Raw genomic sequence first — 23,084 nt, forward strand, 5'->3', positions numbered from 1 at the left:
TAATGATTTATTCATTAAATGTATTTTTAGTATTACAGATTATTTTAAAAGACACATTATTCTAGATGCTTTCTTTAATGCGGCCAATTTCAAGACAATACCCTCGGTTTTACAATCATCATTATTTACATCATGTATACCTTGTATACCATTTTCAAGTATGGAAATATTTAATATCCTCCCTAGGGATCTCATCATACACATTTGTTTGTTCCTACAGATAGTATACAAACAGAGCTTATCACTCGCTTTCCCAGAGATATTGTGGTGATTTAGTACATTTACATACGTATTCATACTCTTTACTCAGTACCTTGTTGAAGCACGGTACTTTGTTACAGCCTCGAGTCTTCTTGGGTATGATGCTACAAGCTTGGCACAACTTTATTTGGGGAGTTTCTCCCATTCTTCTCTGCAGATCCTCTCAAGCTCTGTCACGTTGGATGGGGAGCATCGCTGCACAGCTATTTTCAGGTCTCTCCAGAGATGTTTGATCAGGTTCAAGTCCAGGCTCTGGTTGGACCACTCAAGGATATTCAGAGACTTGTCCCAAAGTCACTCCTGCGTTGTCTTGGCTGAATGCTTAGGGTCGTTGTCCTTCACCCCAGTCTGAGGTCTTGAATGCTCTGGAGCAGATTTTTATCAAGGATCTCTTTGTACTTTGCTCCGTTCATCATTAACTCAATCCTGACTAGTCTCCCAGTCCCTGCTGTTGAAAAACATCCCAACAGCATGATGCTGCCACCACCATGCTTCACCATAGGGTGGCAGGTTTCCTCCAGACGTGACGCTGGCATTCAGGCCAAAGAGTTCAATCTTGGTTTCATCAGACCAGAGAATCTTGTTTCAGATGGTCTGAGTGTGTTTTGGCTTCCGGCTGGCCACTCTACCACCTGGTGGAGGGCTGCAGAGATGGTTGTCCTTCTGGAAGGCTCTCCCATCTCCACAGAGGAACTCTGGAGCTCTGTTAGAGTGACCATCGGGTTCTTGGTCACTTCCCTGACCAAGGCTCTTCTCCCCCGATTGCTCAGTTTGGCTGGGCAGCCAACTCTAGGAAGAATCTCGGTGGTTCCAAATGTCTTCTATTTAAGAATGATATAGAGCACTGCGTTCTTGGGAAACCTTCAATGCTGCAGAAATGTTTGGGTACGCTTCCCTAGATCTGTGCCTCGACACAATCCTGTCTGACATTTAAATTATGGTTTAGCTGTTTAGTTGCTTGACTAATAAATATATTTTGTAGACATCAATGCCTACATGTTTTGCATTGCACCTTTATTGGTGTTGGGAGGGGGACCTGGGACTTTGTAGAATGTTACTGACTAAAATGCCTTCTGATTGTGTTGATGAAATCGAGTATATACATTAAAGGAGGAACAACTGTATTATAAACACCCAATTTAATCTAAAGACCAGAGAATCTGATAAAACAGCGTCCTCTATTGGACGACTGATGATAATGACCATAGACTGGAAATGCTTCAAAAGTTAGTCCTTTATTTCTTAAAATAACAAGTGAAGGCAACGTTTGGTGCAGACACTAATGATTCATCAGATATATAAGCAACAACTATTTTTCCTATACCACAAATAGACAGGCACTTTTCAGGTAGAGTATTGACAGATTATTTTAAAAACAGAGACAATGAGACATTTATGTTGGATGGGGACGAGCCTTCTCGCACTCCTTATGTGTTCAGAGTGTCTCCATCCTCACAGATTCCACAGAGGATCTGTCTGACTTCCGGTACAGATAGGTTACAGCGATGACTGAGAGGACACCCGTAATGGAGAGAGCAAAGATGCTGTAGAGGGCTACCTCAGCACTGCCCGATGACAGCTCCATACCGAGGAAGCTCACGTTCTCGACTGATAAGATAGGCGAGGTGGTGGAGGGTGCACTCGTTCCTGGGGTAAGAGAATAAATTCATTGAAATTAATCAGACAACATGTTCAGGTGTAAGGTGGTAAGATTGACAATCAAGAGCATTTCCCCATTCTGAACTTCCTTGTAAACAAAAAAAAGGGCGTCATTACTTTTATGAAAATGCATCACAACACGACAAGGAAACATTTAAGGAGATAGTCCTTTTGTTGCAAAACAAATACATGATTTATTGTCGCATACACGGGAGAGGTGCTGTCAAATGTGTTGTTTTACAGGGTCAGCCATAGTAGTACAGCACCCCTGGAGCAAATTTAGGGTTAGGAAAAAAATGAATAAAAATTGTATATGTCACATGCGCCGAATACAACAGGCCTTATCGTGAAATGCTTACTTAAGGTTGTTGCTTAACCTGTTGTATCCAGGGTTGCTGTACTACTATGGCTGACCCTGTAAAACAATGTGTTCAAGGGCACATTGACAGATTTTCACCTTATTAGCCTGTGTATTTGCACCACCTGCTACCTGCTGCCCCTGATATCAGTGCATACAGTGCATTGCAAAAGTATTCATCCCCTTTGGCATTTTTCCTATTTTGTTGCATTATAACCTGTAATTTAAATTGATTTTTATTTGGATTTCATGTAATGGACATACACAAAACAGTCCAAATTTGTGAAGTGAAATGAAAGAAATAACTTGTTTAAAACAAATATATATATATATACAGTGCCTTGCGAAAGTATTCGGCCCCCTTGAACTTTGCGACCTTTTGCCACATTTCAGGCCTCAAACATAAAGATATAAAACTGTATTTTTTTGTGAAGAATCAACAATAAGTGGGACACAATCATGAAGTGGAACGACATTCATTGGATATTTCAAACTTTTTTAACAAATCAAAAACTGAAAAATTGGGCGTGCAAAATTATTCAGCCCCTTTACTTTCAGTGCAGCAAACTCTCTCCAGAAGTTCAGTGAGGATCTCTGAATGATCCAATGTTGACCTAAATGACTAATGATGATAAATACAATCCACCTGTGTGTAATCAAGTCTCCGTATAAATGCTCCTGCACTGTGATAGTCTCAGAGGTCCGTTAAAAGCGCAGAGAGCATCATGAAGAACAAGGAACACACCAGGCAGGTCTGAGATACTGTTGTGAAGAAGTTTAAAGCCGGATTTGGATACAAAAAGATTTCCCAAGCTTTAAACATCCCAAGGAGCACTGTGCAAGCGATAATATTGAAATGGAAGGAGTATCAGACCACTGCAAATCTACCAAGACCTGGCCGTCCCTCTAAACTTTCAGCTCATACAAGGAGAAGACTGATCAGAGATGCAGCCAAGAGGCCCATGATCACTCTGGATGAACTGCAGAGATCTACAGCTGAGGTGGGAGACTCTGTCCATAGGACAACAATCAGTCGTATATTGCACAAATCTGGCCTTTGTGGAAGAGTGGCAAGAAGAAAGCCATTTCTTAAAGATATCCATAAAAAGTGTTGTTTAAAGTTTGCCACAAGCCACCTGGGAGACACACCAAACATGTGGAAGAAGGTGCTCTGGTCAGATGAAACCAAAATTGAACTTTTTGGCAACAATGCAAAACGTTATGTTTGGCGTAAAAGCAACACAGCTCATCATCCTGACCACACCATCCCCAATGTCAAACATGGTGGTGGCAGCATCATGGTTTGGGCCTGCTTTTCTTCAGCAGGGACAGGGAAGATGGTTAAAATTGATGGGAAGATGGATGGAGCCAAATACAGGACCATTCTGGAAGAAAACCTGATGGAGTCTGCAAAAGACCTGAGACTGGGACTGAGATTTGTCTTCCAACAAGACAATGATCAAAAACATAAAGCAAAATCTACAATGGAATGGTTCAAAAATAAACATATCCAGGTGTTAGAATGGCCAAGTCAAAGTCCAGACCTGAATCCAATCGAGAATCTGTGGAAAGAACTGAAAACTGCTGTTCACAAATGCTCTCCATCCAACCTCACTGAGCTCGAGCTGTTTTGCAAGGAGGAATGGGAAAACAATTCAGTCTCTCGATGTGCAAAACTGATAGAGACATACCCCAAGCGACTTACAGCTGTAATCGCAGCAAAAGGTGGCGCTACAAAGTATTAACTTAAGGGGGCTGAATAATTTTGCACGCCCAATTTTTCCGTTTTTGATTTGTTAAAAAAGTTTGAAATATCCAATAAATGTCGTTCCACTTCATGATTGTGTCCCACTTGTTGTTGATTCTTCACAAAAAAATACAGTTTTATATCTTTATGTTTGAAGCCTGAAATGTGGCAAAAGGTCGCAAAGTTCAAGGGTGCCGAATACTTTCGCAAGGCACTGTATATATATATATATATATATATATATATATATATATGGAAAAGTAGTGCATGCACACAGTATGTATTCACCCCCTTTGCTATGAAGCCCCATAATTAGATCTGGTGCAACCAATTACCTTCAGAAGTCACATAATTAGTTAAATAAAGTCCACCTGTGTGCAATCTAAGTGTCACATGATCTGTCACATGAGCTCAGTATATTTGCACCTGTTCTGAAAGGCACCAAGCAAGCGGCACCATGAAGACCAAGGAGCTCTCCAAACAGGTCAGGGACAAAGTTGTGGAGAAGTACAGATCAGGGTTGGGTTACAAAAAAATATCCGAAACTTTGCACATCCCACGGAACACCATTAAATCCATTATTAAGAAATGGAAAGAATATGCCCCCACAACAAACCCACCAAAACTCACGGACCAGGCAAGGAGGGCATCAATCAGAGAAGCAACAAAGAGACCAAAGATAACGCAGAAGGAGCTGCAAAGCTCCACAGCGGAGATTGAAGTATCTGTCTATAGGACAACTTTAAGCCGTACACTCCACAGAGCTGGGCTTTAGCGAAGAGTGGCCAGAAAAAAGCAATTGATTAAAGAAAAATATGAGCAAACACATTTAGTGTTTGCCAAAATGCATGTGGGAGACTCCCCAAACATATGGAAGAAGGTACTCTGGTCAGATGAGACTAACATTGATCTTTTTGGCCATTAAGGAAAAAGCTCCAGTTGAAGTCAAAAGTTTACATACACTTAGGTTGGAGTCATTTAAAACTCATTTTTCAACCACTCCACAAATGTCTTGTTTAACAAACTATAGTTTTGGCAAGTCGGTTCGGACATCTACTTTGTGCATAATTTTTCCAACAATTGTTTACAGAGATTATTTCACTTATAATTCACTGTATCACAATTCCAGTGGGTCAGAAGTTTACATACACTAAGTTGACTGTGCCTTTAAACAGCTTGGAAAATTCCAGAAAATGATGTCATGGCTTTAGAAGCTTCTGATAGGCTAATTGACATAATTTGAGTCAATTAAGGTCACAGGTATGAAAACGTAGGACACGAAAAAGAGGCCTTTCTACTGACTCTGAAAAAACACCAAAAGAAGGATGCCCAGAGTCCCTGCTCATCTGCGTGACCGTGCCTTAGGCATGCTGCAAGGAGGCATGATGACTGCAGATGCGGCCAGGGCCTAAGACAGTGCTACAGGGTGACAGGACGGACAGCTGATCGTCCTCGCAGTGACAGACCATGTGCAACAACACCTGCACAGGATCGGTACATCTGAACATCACACCTGCGGGACTGGTACAGGATGGCAACAACAACTGCCCGAGTTACACCAGGTACGCACAATCCTTCCATCAGTGCTCACACTGTCCGCAATAGGCTGAGAGAGGCTGGACTGAGGGCTTGTAGGCCTGTTGTAAGGCAGGTCCTCACCAGACATCACCGGAAACAATGTTGCCTATGGGCACAAACCCACCGTCGCTGGACCAGACAGGACTGGCAAAAAGTGCACTTCACTGACAAGACACGGTTTTGTCTCACCAGGGGTCATGGTCGGATTTGCGTTTATCATTGAATGAATGAGGGTTACACAGAGACCTGTACTCTGGAGCGAGATAGATTTGGAGGTGGAGGGTCTGTCATGGTCTGGGGCGGTGTGTGGCAGCATCATCAGACTGAGTTTGTTGTCATTGCAGGCAATCTCAATGCTGTGCATTACAGGGAAAACATTCTCCTCCCTCATGTGGTACCCTTCCTGTAGGCTCTTCCTGACATGACCCTGCAGAGCATGACAATGCCACCAGCCATACTGCTTGTTTTGTGCATGATTTCCTGTAAGACAGGACTGTCAGTGTTCTGCCATGGCCAGCGAAGTGTCCGGATCTCAATCCCATTGAGCATGACTGGGACCTGTTGGATCGGAGGGTGAGGGCCATTCCGGCAAAAAATGTCTGGGAACTTGCAGGTGCTTGGTGGAAGAGTGGAGAAACATCTCACACCAAGAACAGGCAAATCTGGTGCAGTCCATGAGGAAGAGATGCACTGCAGTACTTATTGCAGCTGGTGGCCACACCAGATACCGACCGCTACTTTTGATTTTGACCCCCCCTTTGTTCAGGGACACATTGTTCAATGTATGTTAGTCACATGTCTGTGGAACTTGTTCAGTTTATGTCTCAGTTGTTGAATCTTATTATGTTAATACAAATATTTACACATGAAAATAAACACAGTTGACAGTGAGAGGACATTTCTTTTTTTGCTGAGTTTACAATTACTAATCACTGGGAATAGGGGCCAGGTGTGCATAATGAAAGTTCCAGAGGGATCGGTGACAGTACTACACCAACAGCACAACGACACCAGCCTCAAGGGTGATCACAGGAATGCAGTGCGGGTCGATCAGGACCCAATGCAGCTGCCGAAGTTACTTTATAGTCGGATGGACCAGTTTCCGCTGCCGAAGTTTCGGCGGCATCAAACGGACCAGTAGCAGTGGCGTTGGACGGACCGGTTGAGGCGGCGTCGGATGGGCCAGTTGCAGCTGCTGAAGTTGTGTTGTCAGACCGACCCACTGTGGCGACGTCGGACGGGCCAGTTGCAGCTGCCGAAGTTGCATCTGCCGAAGTAGCGGCGGATGGCCCAGTTGCAGCGTCGTCGGACGGGCCATTCCCGCTGTCTCCCTTAATGGTTGATTATTCTGTCACGTTTGTATGAATAATTCGGGAGACAAGCGCAGGAATGCATAATAGGTTTTTTTAATTTAACCAAATTACGGCGTGCCGTGTAAAGACACGTGAACAAAGACCAAACAAACACTATACGAAAACACAGGGTTGAAACCCAAACAAAAGAAAGAGGAGTACCTTGAATAAATAACACACGTGCACAATGATTAACACATGTGACGAGACCCGTAATCATCTGCACAATCCACAATGGCACGAAAGCCAAAACACACAGCACAGGTACTCACACGCACCAGCGGACATAGTAACAATAATCAACCGGACACTGGTAAACCAAGGGCACACTTATACAATTACTAATCACTGGGAATAGAGGCCAGGTGTGCGTAATGAAAGTTCCGGAGGGATCCTTGACAAGATTGCTGTACACCAGCGCAACCCATCCAACTTGAAGGAGCTGGGGCAGTTTTGCCTTGAAGAATGGGCAACAATCCCAGGGGCTAGATGTGCCAAGCTTATAGAGACATACCCCAAGAGACTTGCAGCTGTAATTGCTGCAAAAGGTGGCTCTACAAAGTATTGACTTTTGGGGGGTGAATAGTGTTTTTTTGTCTTATTTCTCGTTTGTTTCACAATAAAAAATATTTTGCAACTTCAGTAAATCAAATGATACAACCCCACCAAAAATCTATTTTAATTCCAGGTCGTAAGGCAACAAAATAGGAAAAATGCCAAGGGGGTTGAATACCTCCGCAAGCCACTGTTTATCTATTAATCTCGGGACTACTTTCTCTATGGGAATAGAGTAGTAAATACTTTAAGTTTTCTGACACACAAAAAAAATATGCCAGATATGAACATAAAGCATATGTCCCGCCCTGATCTGTTTCACCTGTTCCTGTGATTTTCTCCGCCCCCTCCAGGTGTGACTTATTTTCCCCAGTGTATTTATTCCTGTGTTTCCAGTCTCTCTGTGCCAGTTCGTCTTGTATGTTTAGTCAAGTCAACCAGCGTGTTTTTTCCGTACTCCTTTTTGCTATTCTCCTTTTTCTAGTCCACCTGGTTTTGACCCATGCCTGTTTCTGGACTCTGTACCTGCCTGCCTGACCACTCTGCCTGCCTTGACCACGAGCCTGTCTGCCACTCTGTACCTCTCCTTGTGCTTTGATAACATAATGGCATCCTTTTGTTTACAATGACCACTGCACTTAAGCAGTGCAAAGTTCAAAATGGGTAAACTCCTCTTTAAAAAAACGTTTAAGGAGTTTATAAAAACCCTTCTAATCACTTTCTGTCTTTTTTTAATATTGTGTGATAACTTTTATGGTTCGCAGGTATGGTGTGTGTGTAAAACATACAGAATTATCAATCACTTTAAATGTGCTTTTTCCAACTGAAAAGCACTGCGTGCAACAGTGTTGCATCCACTGAGATAGAAAATGTTGTCACTCTACCTTCGGGCTCGGGATTCAAACACTCGTGAGGCCCCAGAGTGGGGTCAGGGAATCCATTGCAGGTGATGATGGTGGCATAGCGGGCAACAGAGTTCTTGGCTACTCGTGTAAGTTTGGAGTCAGAACGGTTCACATAGAACAGGCCGAATCTCTCTGAGAAGCCAGTGGCCCACTCTAGATTGTCCATCAGAGACCAGGCTGTGTAGCCTCGAATATCCACCCCATCCAGCAAATATGCTGAAAAGAGAGGAGAAAACCCAAATTTGGCTCTATAAAGGTTCACAGAACATTTCATTAGGTTGTGGCAATGTTTTCCAAAACATTAAAGATGGTGTTTCACTTGTAAATTATATTTCATACTGTCAATATATAAATAGTGAATTGCTATTGAGGCATATTACCTTTGAGGACCTGATTGATGTAATTCTCATAGTAGTGAATCCTGTGGACATCGTTCAGATCCACTGGCCCTCGCGCCGAGATCCCATTCTCTGTGATGATGATGGGTGGGTCGCCGTACTCCTCCTTGATGAAGTTGAGGATCTTGCGGAATCCAAATGGGGAAACCTTCAGCCAGCCAGAGCCAGAGTCCAGCCAGGTGCGATCAGCAATCGTTCCAGCGCCCCTAATACACACAGTAAAATGACAGAATATTTAATTGAACTAAATGTGTGTTTGGAAATGGAACAGGACTTCAATTTGAAACAAGGACGTACAGAAGAACTATAATAGATTCATAAATGATACATAGCCCTTACAGGTTGACTTCATGTAGTTATATACACATCTCCAGTTGTTGATCTAACCATGAATACATATTTTCAGTCATGTCCTGTATAGTATAGGCTCTTGTGGCTGATTTCTCACCTGTCTGCATCGTAGTGCTGTAGGTTCCCATACTCAACAGGGAATGCCAGGACAGTTGTGTAGTGGTTGAACCCAAAGTAATCATATGTACCTTTGACCCTCTGGATCTCTGCAGGAGAAAACTCAGGAAGCCTGTAAAAAAAGCAGTTGACCATATGTGTATCATATAGCCAGTTCAGAGCATGTTATCTGTGAATCACTAATTATTTATTTTATATTTAGGGTTTGAGTCATACAATTTCCTCAGAATGAATGCAAATTCTTCTATGGCTTTTTAAAATTAGCGCGACTAATAAACATTTATCTTGCCGTGATTTAGATAGGCCTGATGCTAGGCTCCTCTCTCGAATGATTGTCTTCATTGTATCACTGTAGTCTCCATTGAATATAGGGTGGGCAAACCAGCCGATATAGAACTGCAACAGGAGAAAGGAACCAATAGTGTTACTGAATAAGAACATTGGGGCTTTAAAGTTGGGAAACGACAGACGAATAATGTGGTCACTCTTCATGTAACTCTTTAGTATGATGTTTGTTTGTACCATTATTGAGGCCTTTTGTGCCAAATATGCTAAATGTGGTACATGCTGTACAGGAACTCTACATACACGATTATGTTTTACACAGGATACTAAAGTTTCACTGATGTAGTGGAGAGAACTTTGATGACTGATGCAATGTGAGGCATTAGACTGTACCTGAACAACGCGTCGTGCAGCTTCTACGTCCTCCTGCTTGTAGGGGTTCCGTGGCTCTGACCAATCTGAGTTGATGGTGATGGAGATAATGCCTCCCTGCTTGGTGCGGTAGTTATCGTTGTACAGGTGCCAGGCTTCGGCATGGGCTTTGATGAGGTTGTGGCCCACTATGTAGGGCAGTGTGCCAGGTCTGAAGCTGATGCCTGGCCATAGAAGGATTATTGTTTTAACTGCATCCTGAAGACACTTAAATAAATATGATCTCTTTCTACAGTTCTTTTAAGAGGTCTAAATGATTTTTTTAGCTTTAGAATCTCTTTTTAAAGCTATTGTATTTTGAAGCCATTTAGCATATCAACGATACGATTGTTTCCTGTTACGACAGACACATGCTGAAAACAGTCAACAATTGTTTGGCAAATACAAGCCAAATGCGTATTTGTTTAGTCTGGATTAAAGAGGTAGTACCTGGGGCGGCAGCTCCATAGCCGTGGCCAATATTGGCTATATTGTAAGGCTCATTGATGGTGATCCAGAACTTCACTTTGTCTCCAAGGTGAGTGAAGATAAAATCAGCATATTCCCTGAATCGGTCAATGATGCTGTCGTTCTCCCAGCCCCCCACATCCTGTAGAGCCTGAGGGAGGTCCCAGTGGTAGAGGGTAATCTGGAGAGAGGAACATTCATGAAGAGAGGAAACAATTATTTACCTCAGGGGTTTAATGTGTCAATTCAGGTTTTTCAAAGTGCTTGTGTAATTAACTCCCTTTGATATAGTGAATTACATATTATCCCAGTCATGAGCATGTCTTCATGGCCACCAAACTCACATGAGGCTGTATGTTGGCAATGAGAAGTGCGTCAACCAGTCTATGGTAGTAGTTGAGGCCAGCCTCGTTGATGTTTTTGGTGGTGCCATCGGGGAGCACCCTGGACCAGGATATAGAGAAGCGGTAGTGGGTCACCTTCAGCCTCCTCAGCATAGCCACATCCTCCTCCACCTTATGATAACTATCACAGGCAATATCTCCTGTGTCATCATTGAACACTCTAAGAGGAGTGTGGGCAAACTTATCCCAGATACTGAGGCCCTTGCCATCTGCTCTCCAGCCCCCCTCAATCTGGACAAGAGATATAAAATGACGAGGTAAACATATCATGGTGCTTTTATTGGCACTTGACTTTTTGGAATTGTTTTCAGTGAGCAGTCACCTGGTAAGATGCTGTCGCTGTGCTCCAGATGAAATCTTTACGGAAGTTTCCATAAATGGGTGTACCATCCTCCGATTGAGGGAAACCGTTGTCCCTCACGACTTGATAGTAGTAGTGGGCTGAACGTTTGGGCGTCCTGGGTCGGCTTGGGTGAGTAAAGTCCACATGGTGGAGACCAAAGCCCACTGTGTACCCATTGAGCCACTCAAAAGAGTCCATAAGAGACGAGACACTGTAACCCCTCACCTTCACACCATCCAGGTCATGGGCTAAGGGGACATGAGAGAAGATTTACTTTTGGAAGATTACCTTTTTTTTAAACTTTTTTTTTTACAGCAAATGTCGGAAATCCTTAGCAAAGTAAGTTGCATTTGCTTGCCCCTTGGTGTTCTGCTCAGTCTGTACTATTTCCTCAATGCAATTAAAAGGCATTATAGTCAGTGACATAGTACAACGAGCCCCCCCCCCAAACTCCCTCCACCTCTTGAAGGTGAAATGAGCAACTTGTAGGGAAATTGTTAATGGGATTTATCTGTTAATTGAATGATTAGAATATTCCACCCTGAAACCATATAATTGTATGGAATTGATTAGATTGTATAAAATTATAATCAATACATGTGAAGATCTAGTCAGAATTAGGGTAAAACAATATAGCTAATGTTTACATCTTTATGGTATTTTAAACACAGACAAGATTTTTGAGCAAAATTCGGTGCCGACCTGACTAGAGATTTGGGAAAGGACAGGGAGTACATCTCAAGGTCCCAAGGTCTCCCTAATCTTTGTTGGCTGGATTGTGGGACAGTATGTGCGTAGGAGGCCTACTGTTGTGTGTGTATGTATGTGCGTAAGAAGCCAGTATAAATATGAATGGTTTTGTACAAAAGACCAGCGCTCTCGTGAATAAACCTTTTTGACTATTTTAGCTGGGCCTCCGTCTGTTTCATTCCAATCCGTATCTTACAAATCCTGATTAGCAGACTGAGTAGTTAAATTGAATTGGTTTATGAACATTGAGAACACAATTCTCTTAACAGAAATATATCATTAGATCTTACCTTTCAAAGCCTCGTCAATGTAGGTTTTGTAGTAGAATATTCTGTCAGTGTCATCCACTGTGGTCTTTGAAGCCGTGGGAACTCCATTCTCTGTGACATAAATCTCTGGATCTCCGTACTCCTCCTTGATCCAGTTGAGGAGTCTCCGTAAGCCCCATGCTACAGCCCTCTGCCCTTTGATGGCAGTTGTGGGGGAATCACCCTCCTCCACCTCTCCAACGTCCTGGTCATTATAATAGGACTGAGGACTAAGCCTGGCAGTTACTTGACGTATCACCTTAGTGGTATAAGCATTTAGACAGAAGACATCAGCAGTACCTCTGATGTAGGCCTTATCATCATTGGTGAACATGGGGAGCCTGGAACCTGGCAGGCCTTGGAGCTCACTCTTGTTGCCCACCTGCCACTTCATGGCGTCGGGGTAATCACCGGTTTTGAAGATTGGGTGAGCGAACCAGCCAAGCTGAAACTGCAGGGCACGGTCTGCAGCCATGACTTCCCGGGGGTTGTTGACATCTTTGGGCTCAGCCCAGTCTGCGTTGAGGGCGATGGAGACCAGACCGCCTTGGGATTTGCGGTATTTCTTGTCATAGGTGTGGTACACCGTGGCATGTGCCTTTAGAAGGTTATGAGCGACTCTATATGGTGCATCCCCAGGCTTCCTGACATTTGGTGGGATCTGCCCCAGACCGTATCCTGACCAGGCAATTGTATAGGGTTGGTTGAAGGTCAACCAAAACTTTACTCGCTCCCCAAAGGTGAAAAAGCAGAAGTCACAGAAGTCGTTAAAGATCTCAACCATCTGGATGTTGTCCCAGCCATCAAGGTCCTGCAGGGCCTGAGGGAGGTCCCAGTGGTAGAGTGTCACCATGGGGGTTATGTTATAAGCTAGTAGGCCGTTAATGAGCCTGTTGTAGTAGTTAACACCCTTCTGGTTCAAGGAATTGCGCCGACCATCGGGAAAGATCCTGGACCAGGACAGGGAGAATCGGTAGGTCTTCACCCTTAGGGCCCTTATCATGTACAGGTCTTCCTCTAGTCGGTGGTAACTGTCACAGGCTATGTCACCATTGGCATCTTCGGTAGTACTGCCAGGCTTGTGGGTGAAGGTATCCCATACACTTGCACCCTTTCCGTCAACATTCCAGCCACCTTCTATTTGATAGGCTGAGGACGTCACTCCCCATTGGAAGCCCTTTGGAAAGGTGCCGTAGTGGTAGAGCTTCCTCTGGAAATTGGACTGACTGGAGAACTTCTCCCAGACAACCTTGGATCTGGAGGGAACCTCGGACGGGGGCAGAGTGGGTTGCCGCACAACGGTTTGAAACTTTGGTTCTTGTTGTGGACTTCTTTCTCTTGTATCAGAAAACCCATTTCTCTTGATAATATCAGAGTAGAAATAGGCTGACTGCTTTGGGGTTCTGGGCCTGTTAGGGTCTTCAAAGTTGACATAGTGCAAACCAAACCTTTGGCTGTAGCCCTTTGGCCCCTCGAACCCATCCATCAGTGACTGCACAGTGAAACGCTGCACGTCCACTCCATCCAGATGGATTGCTGTTGAAAGTCAACCAAAATCATCCTGGTAAACAATACTTATAAACAATCATTCTTACAAACAGTCTCAAAACACTCCTTCTGTACAGGGCAAGGTGACCCCTGATCTAACACATTCCAGAGACTTACCTTTCAGTGCTTCGTTGATGTAGCCCTTTAAGTACTCTGTACGCTCTGTGTCATTGATAGTGTCCCCGCTGTACCCCGTGGGTATCCCATTTCCAGTTATGTAGACAGGCACCTTAGTGACATTCAGATACTCCGCAGAAACATAGTTGAGCAGCCTACGGAGGCCCCAGGGTGCAGAGTGTATCGAGTCAGACTCCGTAGAAGGCCAGGCATGGTCCACATGAGCTTTGAAGTCTCCCACCCCCTCTGGTCCAGGCACGCAGCCACCATCACTGGCATTGACCAGGCGAGAGGTGTAGTGGTTGAGCCCCAGGAAATCTGCCGTTCCGCGAATTCGCTTACTCTCTGCTGCAGTGAAGGACGGGAGTATGGCAGGCACAGAGAGGGAACAATTCCGCCTTTTCTGCTCAATCTGAGACTTTAGCAAGGGTGGATAGTCCCCATCCACAAAAATGGGATGGGCGAACCATCCCAGCATGAACTGCAGGTAGCGGTCTGCAGCCACTACATCTTCAGGCTTGGAAGAGGAGCTTGGAGGCTCAGCCCAGTTGGAGTCCAGGGCAATGCCTACTTTGCCTCCCTGGTCCTTCCGGTACTTGTCGTTGTAAACATGCCATGCTTCAGCGTGGGACTTGAGCATGTTGTGAGTCACCTTTTGGGGGGGGGCACACAAAGGATCAAAATCATCAAAGAAATAATAATTACAATTCACAAAGTCAACAAAGGGCTATAGGGAAAAGAGTGATGCTAGTTCTCTCACCTGGTAGGAGGCAACCACATAGTTCTTTATTCCAGGGGGATGCTGACCGGTACCGTACCCAGCATGGCTAATCACCCAGGGGCTACTGAAAGTGTTCCAGGTCCTAACCCTATCTCCAAACCTGAAGAAGCAGAAGTCGGCATAGTCTTTAAAGGCTTCTGCAATGGAAACATTGGTCCAGCCTCCATAGTCCTGAAGTGCCTGGGGAAGATCCCAGTGGTGCAGGGTCACAGCAGGTTCTATACCCGCCTCTATCAGTGCGTTGATCAGGCTGTCATAGTAAAGCGCACCTTTCTCAGAGTGGCTCCCCCAGTGGCCAGAGGGGAAAATGCGGGCCCAGGAGATAGAGAACTGGTAGGTTTTGACAAGTAGACCTCTCAGGAGATAGACGTCATAGTCGACTTTATGGTAACTGTCACAAGCCAGGTCTGCAGTCTGATTCTCAAAGGCTTGGTGCTCATGGCCAAAGCGGTCCCAAATGGTCTCACCCTTCTCATGCTCAGACCAGCCACCCTCGACTTTAAAGGACTCACTGGAAGTGGCCCACTGGAAGCCATCTGGAAAAGACTCATTCAGGAAGATGTCCCGCTCAGAAATGGTCTGAGTTCCAAACTTATCCCACACTCTCTGGTAGTTTACTGACAGTGCATCCCCAGTGTGATCTGAAAGACTAGCCGAGCAAGAGAGGTGAAGGGCAACATTAAATACAGTGCCGTTAAGAAAGTATTCACACCCCTTGACTTTTTACACATTTTGTTTTGTTACAAAGTGGGATTAAAATGGATTTGCCATTTTTTGTCAACAATCTACACAAAATACTCTTATGTGAAAGTGGTAAATAAAATACTAATACATCTTGATTAGATAAGTATTCAACCCCCTGAGTCAATACATGTTAGAATCGCCTTTGGCAGCAATTACAGTTGTGAGTCTTTCTGGGTAACTCTATAAGAGCTGGATTATTCTTTAAAACATTCTTCAAGCTCTGTCAAGTTGGTTGTTGATCGTTACTAGACAGCTATTTTCAAGTCTTGCCATAGATTCTCAGGCGAATTTAAGTCAGATACATAACTTGGCCACTCTAACATTCAATGTCATCTTGGTAAGCAACTCCAGTGTATATTTGACCTTGTGTTTAAGGTAATTGTCCTGCTGAAAGTTGAATTTGGCTCCCAGTGTCTGTTGGAAAAGAGACTGAACCAAGTTTTCCTCTAGGATTTTGCCTGTGCTTAGCTCAAACTCCTTAAGTCCTTGCCAATGACAAGCATACCCATAACATGATGCAGCCACCACCATGCTTGAAGATGCAAAACATAACGTTTTGTATTCATGACCAAAAATTACTTTCTTTGCCACATTTTTTGCAGTATTACTTTAGTGCCTTGTTGAAACAGGATGCATGCTGTGGAATATTTTATATTCTGTATCGGCTTCCTTCAATTTGCTCTCTCACTTTTGTTAATATTGTGGAGTAACTCCTGTGTTGTTGATCCATTCTCAGTTATCTCTGTCATTCTGCCCCTGAGCAAGACATTTAACACACTGTTCCCCGGGTGCCAAAAACGTGGATGTCGAATTAAGGCAGCCCCCCACACCTCTCTGATTCAGAGACACATTTCAGTGGAAAGCATTCAGTTGTACAACTAGTTATCCCCTTTCCCTTTCCTTTTATCACAGCCATTAAACTCTGTAACTGTTTTAAAATCACCATTGGCCTCATGGTGAAATCCCTGAGCGGGTTCCTTCCTCTTCGGCAACTGAGGTAGGAAGGGCGCCTGTATCTTTGTAGTGACTGGGTGTATTGATACACCATTCAAAGTTTAATTTTACCAATAGGTGCCCTTCTTTGCTAACCATTTGAAGAAAAAAAACAGCGTCCTCTCTGGACAGCTTTAAAAATAAAGTAAAAATATGTTTGATGTCTTCTGTACCCATATGAATAACCCCTACATTGCCATACTGTTTTTGATCTTGTCTAGCCATCTTGTCTCAAGAGGACCACAATGGAAATAAGTCCCAGACTTTATTGTGTGTTATCCTCGATGATTTTATTAATGTGCATGTATGGCTTTTAAGTTTTATGTGTTCTTGTTTTTTTAAATGGTCGAATTAATAAACTAAACTAAACTGAGGGACCTTACAGATAATTGTATGTGTGGGGTTCGGAGATGGGGTACTCATTTAAAAATCATATTAACCAATATTTTTGCACACAGAGTGATTCCGTGCTATTTATTATGTGACTTGTTAAGCACATTTTTACTCCTGAACGTAACTTGCCATAATTAAAGGGTTGAATGCTTATTGACTCAAGCCATTTAAACTATTCATGTTTTATTAATTTGTAAGCATTTCCACTTTGACATTATGAGGTATTGTGTGTAGATCAGTGACACAAAATCTCAATTTCATACATTTTAAAGTCCGGCTGTAACACAACAAAATGTGGAAAAAGTCAAGGGGTGTGAATACTTTCTGAAGGCACTGCAGTGTGTATGAATTCACACTAAAATACAAAAAAGACAAAAGGTTAATTCAGACTTTTTATATTCCATTATGCTAATAGTAGACTATTTGATCTATAACTATATTTCCAAATAGTGCACGTAAACAACAAGTGGATTTGTACCTATTCAGAGTGTCCACCAAATCCAGCTCCTCAAACAAGTCAACCATGTCACATCCCAGAATTTGCAGGTCCCCATTTCGCAGAACTGTAATGATTTTAGACCACACACAGGGGGTTGTTCTTCAAATTCCTCAATAAAGGATTTGATATGAACATCGGGTTACATTCTATATGATCTATATTTGCAAAATCCATAAGTGATATATTAATTATAAAGGGTATGCTCAGAGTTTTTAGGTGAGATGGTAATTGAGACAGCTAGACTGGAGGTGGAGGGTTTGAAAACTGTATAGCTTCAAACATTAAACTGAACTGTAAATTGATCTCATCTATGGTCAATTCTTGCATGCATAGTAGTTACATTTAGTAGTTACATTCCTCCAGTCATATACCTGAGCTGTTTACCAAAGAAGTGGTGGGATTATTCCAATACCAGATTGCCCTTTAACTAGCTAGCACTTTGCAGCGTACTCCGGACCATGATAACAACAAGTCAGAATTTCATAATGCCTTTACAATCAAATTGGACTATGACATTTTATATTGGACAACATCTTTGTGGAGATAACATCAATAAAATGATGGTCTCTGGCACCGTAACTACTACAAATCACTCTCTTGATTTGAATCCACTATCTGGTTTTTGAGATGTCATCACCAACACGTTTATTTGACAGTATAGAGATGTCTATAATGTGACACTAGACTTGAGTATGGGTGAACTGTCTGTAAGCAAATGCAATTGTAACCATCGCACTGAGGTTGAATGGTATGATCACACCAGTGATTAATCTGATGGTCTACAAAGCATGCGTGTGTACATTTATGCAGCTTCACATGATTTACCTTGCAGGATGTTACCGAGTGGCTGGAATTGACTGAAGGAACAGCCTTTGATATTCATCTTGTAAATCACAATGGGTATCTGACCATTGGCCTTCTAAAACATGACAAAGGGATCGTCATTCAGGGGCTGGCTTTTATGAGACAATTATGAGTTGCAGATGAATGGTTGTGTGTTTTCATCTAAATTAGAGAAATCATATTAGGACATTCTGTATTCAGCCTCTTCAACCTTCAAACTGTATATACAAAATCTCACATTATTCACAGTTTTCCATTTCGGGGTAAAACATTATGAGTTCCACACACAAGATTTACAGTAACTTACAAGGATACTGGCAATTAGACATTTAATAATTGATAAGTTAAGTTGGTAAGTTAATAAGACAGTAATAAAATACACTTTCATGTGAAGGCTCTTTTCTTCCTTTCATTAAGACACACTTTAACAGAGAATGGAAGAGTAAACTACCTGTAATCTTCTCAGTTCCTCTGCCAGGTCTGATTTAGAGGTACAGTTGTATTCAATTTGCACTGACAGGAAATCTAGGGACTCCTGAATGGGAAATATGTTATCACCATCACAGCAATACAGTGGGTGCCTTGGGAAAAGTATAAACCCTGTGCAGGTTTCACATTTGCTTTGGAGTCTGACATTGTGACACATTCAATTGTCCAAATGTCAAAGGTACTGTACCCATACCTTAATGGCAGCCTCACTTTGGTAAAGGATGGAAACATCACTGGCCCTTACGCCAATCGACACATGGCCGCCTGAGAGGAGAGCACAGAATAGAGGGCTGATGTGTTATAAAAACAGTGACAATGTTAGCAATCCAGTTCCATGGGAGGACCATCCTCCTCAGTGGAATTTTATAAAAAATTAAAATCGTAAAATATTGAAAAGGTTATGTTAATTATATAAAAATGATTAAAATACACTGTTTTGCAATGATAGTTTACAGTAATTTCAACAACACTGTCCGGGGTAGCACCATGGTTTAGCCGAAGGACAGCTATCTTCCATCCTCTGGCTACATTGACCTTTCATAGACATACATGGTAAGTATGACCACCTCCGGAGGACGTCCTCCAACCAATCAAAACTTTTGCAGTATGAACTGACATGTTCTCCATCCAATCATAGAATTAGGATCAGAGAATTAACCTTGTGAGTTGTATTGGGATTGTGCCACAGAGCATTAAGGTGGCTCTATATGTTGAAAAGTTTGGTGACATTGTTGGATAGAGGTTAAGAGTAAAAAGTAATAGTTGAGCTTTAAAAAAATATATTACTCAATTCAAAATAGTTTTTTTCAATTTACAGGAGACGGAGGAAGTATATTATAAATTGATTTCTTGGTTTTATTACTTTATTTTGTGTCCAGTTAGTGAAATGTATTTAAATTTGCATTGCTAACTTCAGTAGCTAGCTAGCTACCAGCGCGAGTGTGGAGATTTCTCCGCCAGAATGGCCAACGCTGCCGACAATATTGTCGACTTTTTGTTGAAGAACCCCTTTCATTCTCTGGGGTACACGGTGCGAATTAAAAGTGAGGGTCGACCTCTGCCTGAGATCAGTTTCATGAAGAAGGATGAAAAGGTGAGGGTGTTCAATACCAACTGGTATCAAAAGTATATTTGGTTAACAAGGAGTCTTTCACCAAGCCAGCTGTATTCCTGGCCTGGCCTGCTTTTTGGAAAGTCTAAGCCTTGGCCGATAGATGGGTACAGTGACCTGAAGAACATTGATCGTTCAGCAGGCAGCATATAAATGCCCACATCAGATTCAAGTTTCTGGGAAAAAGCTGCATCGATCATGATGAAGGTCTGCGTATTCAATGAGAAAGTTAGAAGAAACAGGGATGTTCTCAAGCGGCTTAAACACCACTGTGTTTTTGGGCATGCAACAATTTGCTTTTAGAGGACTCTACGAGAGGGAATGTTCTGCCGACAAGGGAAACTAAAATCAGCTTGCAGAGGTAATTGTGCACATAACAATACTTGCTGATTTTATAGAACTTTCGACGGTCTCCTCTGGGATGTCAAAATCAATTTCTGAATGATTTGATAGCTTCCATCGCATCATCCATTAACAGAGATTAAAGAGAGAGGTTGACTTCGCGTGCGCTCAAGTAGGTTTTCCACTTTCCTCCGGAATTTATTTAGAAAAGATGAAAACACATAATCACTCCGGACAGACAAAAGCAAAAACTCATGATTTAAATGATGCAGCACCCTAGGCTACACCTAAACATTAGAGAGCTGACATGCTGTATGGGATGAAAATGAGACAATTTTTCAGTCTGATTAACTGTAGGCTACTAATAAGAGCAGATGCATACAGCCTATGTGCGCTGTCCATTTGGTCAGGGTAACTAATTTGATAACGTTATGTATTTATAGTCCATTTGTGGGTCAGGCGAAAACGTGAATGTGGTCAAATTTGGTTTATATTCAAAATTGGGCTGGCGAGGCTGCATATACGTTTTCAATCCAAAAGTAACTGGAATGAATCATTCAACATAATAGTGACAACAGATTTGAGTACATTTTTTACAAGGCCTAAAGTTGCATAGAACTGCATGATGCAAACATGCATAAATCAAGCTCAGCCCTGAGAGTTCTATTGTCTACCAGTTGTTGTCTCTGTGTCTGGGTAGAGGAAATTCCCTTCCTAATCTAGTCTAAATATAATTAATATGAACAAGGATAAGGTTGCTGCAGTTTGACAGGGTTTTCACAAAACTGCAGTTTTTTGTCTTCCCAGAAAAAGCCTGTCCTGCACTGGAGCCTTTGAACACCTCAACTCATACCTCATACCCTCCTTCAATCACTGCTGTGATCCCTTCCAAACACTGTGTAAGTAGCCCTCTCATTCCCCAGACTATTGTACTATACATGTCTTTATTAAATGCTTTAGGTTAAAATAATTACTCTGACGATTTTTGAAACACATTTTGACATCTCTGTGCATTCAGCGCATATATATATATATATATATATATATATATATATATATATATATATATATATATATATAAATAAGAGAGGGAGAGAGACCATGCAGTGTTTCACTTTTCCCCAGATCCTAACCTTTGCTATCTAACGGCATTCACAACACTTGGCCAGAAATAATCTCTCCTGATAAGGAAAACAATATACATGCAAACATGAATGATAGTACTAGAAAAGTCAAGGATGGGACATAATTGAGGCACAGTCACTGACCTCTTTCACATCCGGTTGACTGATATTTTGTGAAACAATTTTTACAAAATCTGTCTAAACCTAACACCGCTTTGCTATGAACACTTGTCGGTTCCAAACAATTCAAACACCTTGTAGCACTACAAATCTTCATAAAAACCCACATACTGTAGGAGTATTTATTGCGGGCGACAGGTGCAACACACCACTGCATTCTTTACCAGAAAGTAGGCTGGCCCTCTTTTATTTATAAAGCTCTCTTTAAAAAAAACTCCCAATGTACCTAACAGCGTTAATAACCTTTAGATTTATGAGTTGCCATACCCTGTCTAAGGCATGGCTAACTCTGGAAATCCATTCGGTCTCCTCAGTTAGGTAATTCATCTTTTAGTTTCTTCATACTCCATTGTGCCATAAATCTACAGAGTTTAGTACAACTGGATGTACTAGTGCCTCTCGGGCAGTTCAAAATGTTGACTGTGGACCTCTTTGCTGAGGAACGTGATTGTTTTTCTTAACTGCGTTTGTGATTTTGTGTCTGTATGTGATTTTATTTTGTAAATTGTGTGCATGCAGGGCTCCCTTGCAATTGGACTTAAATTAATTGTTCTCTGTAAACTGTTCCCCAAAACCCTGTGAATAATGTACATCTTCTACCACATGCTAATTAAGGGTTTACCTTGTCCAGGAAACAGGTGATGGTAGAGGTGGTACACGTCGGCGTGGGCATGGAGAGCGTGTTTTAGCTGCAGATTCACCTCATCCCTCAGCTCTTCGATGTGGCTCAGTGTCACCCAAGAGTGTGCCAGTTCTCCATACGCCAGAAAAACAAATTCAGCATATTGCTGAAATACATCTGGCAGCTCTGCGCTTTCCCAGCCCCCATACCTGGATCTCAGGGCCTCTGGTAAAGCAGAGCGATGCAAGACAACAAGTGGTTTGAGGCCTACTTCCACTAGCTGTTCCAAGAAGTTCCGGTAGCAAGACAATGCAGGCTGACTGGGCTGGCTGGGGTCACCTGTGGGCAAAAGTTGAGCCCAGGACAGGGGAACTTTGAAATGAGTTACTCCCCGACTCTGGAGATACTGGAAGTAGGCCCTGGAGCCCAAGGGAAGGGGATGACTGCAGTCAAAGGCATCAATGGGTTTAGTGCTCAAGTCCATCCTCAAGTGGTTGGTGAGAGGGCCTGCTAGAAGCATAAAGTCCTGTGGGTCATCTTCCTGACACAGACAGCCATAGAGGCACATCAGGTACAGAGAGAGAACCCGCACCAGGTTCTTCATCTTGGTGGTGGAAGGTGAACTGCACAGTAAGCCTTTTATAGCAATGCTGTTTACTGTATTGAACTCTTGTATCGTTTATGTAATCATGCTAGATAACGCATGTCAGTTATATTGCAGTTGTGTTAATAACAGTTTAACTTCTGGGGCTTTGGCTCAATTGCAAAAAAATATTTGTTTCCTCCCCTTCATCTGCGCTATTTGGATAGTACTTGACAGATATACTGGAAGCTCAGACAACCTGGATCAAACCCTTATAAGGTGTAATTTGCCAACATCCCTGAAACATTTGCTTCATGCATGCGACAGACCAATACCTCACAAGGCTTCTTCTCTAAGCTGAAACCTTGAATCGGATATCCGTTTCTCAAAACCAGGTTCTGGCCGTACTGCCAAATTCATTCAGTCGCTTGCATGAACACAGAAATGTGTTAAAGGAAAAGCACA

General features: G+C 42.7%; 1 protein-coding gene across 2 annotated transcripts; it reads right to left on the reverse strand.

Moving 5' to 3' along the window:
- Positions 1 to 1,475: 1,475 nt before the first annotated feature.
- Positions 1,476 to 22,640, reverse strand: LOC135519857 (lactase/phlorizin hydrolase-like). 2 transcript variants are annotated; one of them, XM_064945064.1, is made up of 17 exons: positions 22,037 to 22,640; positions 18,851 to 18,921; positions 18,620 to 18,703; positions 18,151 to 18,244; positions 17,305 to 17,389; positions 14,676 to 15,345; positions 13,916 to 14,567; positions 12,233 to 13,786; positions 11,172 to 11,440; positions 10,790 to 11,080; positions 10,428 to 10,626; positions 9,960 to 10,162; positions 9,571 to 9,677; positions 9,262 to 9,393; positions 8,796 to 9,019; positions 8,395 to 8,631; positions 1,476 to 1,908 (listed from the first exon to the last, which is right to left on the reverse strand). In XM_064945064.1, the coding sequence occupies exons 1-17, from the start codon at positions 22,638 to 22,640 to the stop codon at positions 1,697 to 1,699; spliced, it is 5,688 nt and encodes a 1,895-aa protein (XP_064801136.1). In that variant the 3' UTR covers positions 1,476 to 1,696. The 2 variants fall into 2 exon arrangements, with proteins under 2 accessions (XP_064801136.1, XP_064801137.1); XM_064945065.1 differs by having other exon boundaries at positions 18,151 to 18,241; positions 22,037 to 22,634.
- Between the last annotated feature and the right edge of the window lie 444 nt (positions 22,641 to 23,084).

The sequence above is a fragment of the Oncorhynchus masou genome, chromosome 29 (assembly GCF_036934945.1).
Source record: "Oncorhynchus masou masou isolate Uvic2021 chromosome 29, UVic_Omas_1.1, whole genome shotgun sequence".
Classification (NCBI taxonomy): domain Eukaryota; kingdom Metazoa; phylum Chordata; class Actinopteri; order Salmoniformes; family Salmonidae; genus Oncorhynchus; species Oncorhynchus masou.

Coding starts and splice junctions, on each gene's coding strand:
- LOC135519857 (XM_064945064.1), bottom strand. CDS start 22,640: ATGAAGAACCTGGTGCGGGTTCTCTCTCTGTACCTGATGTGCCTCTAT. Junction 9,678..9,959: donor CTGCACGACGCGTTGTTCAG/GTACAGTCTAAT, acceptor CTCCTGTTGCAG/TTCTATATCGGCTGGTTTGC. Junction 8,632..8,795: donor CATCAATCAGGTCCTCAAAG/GTAATATGCCTC, acceptor CTCTCTTTTCAG/CATATTTGCTGGATGGGGTG.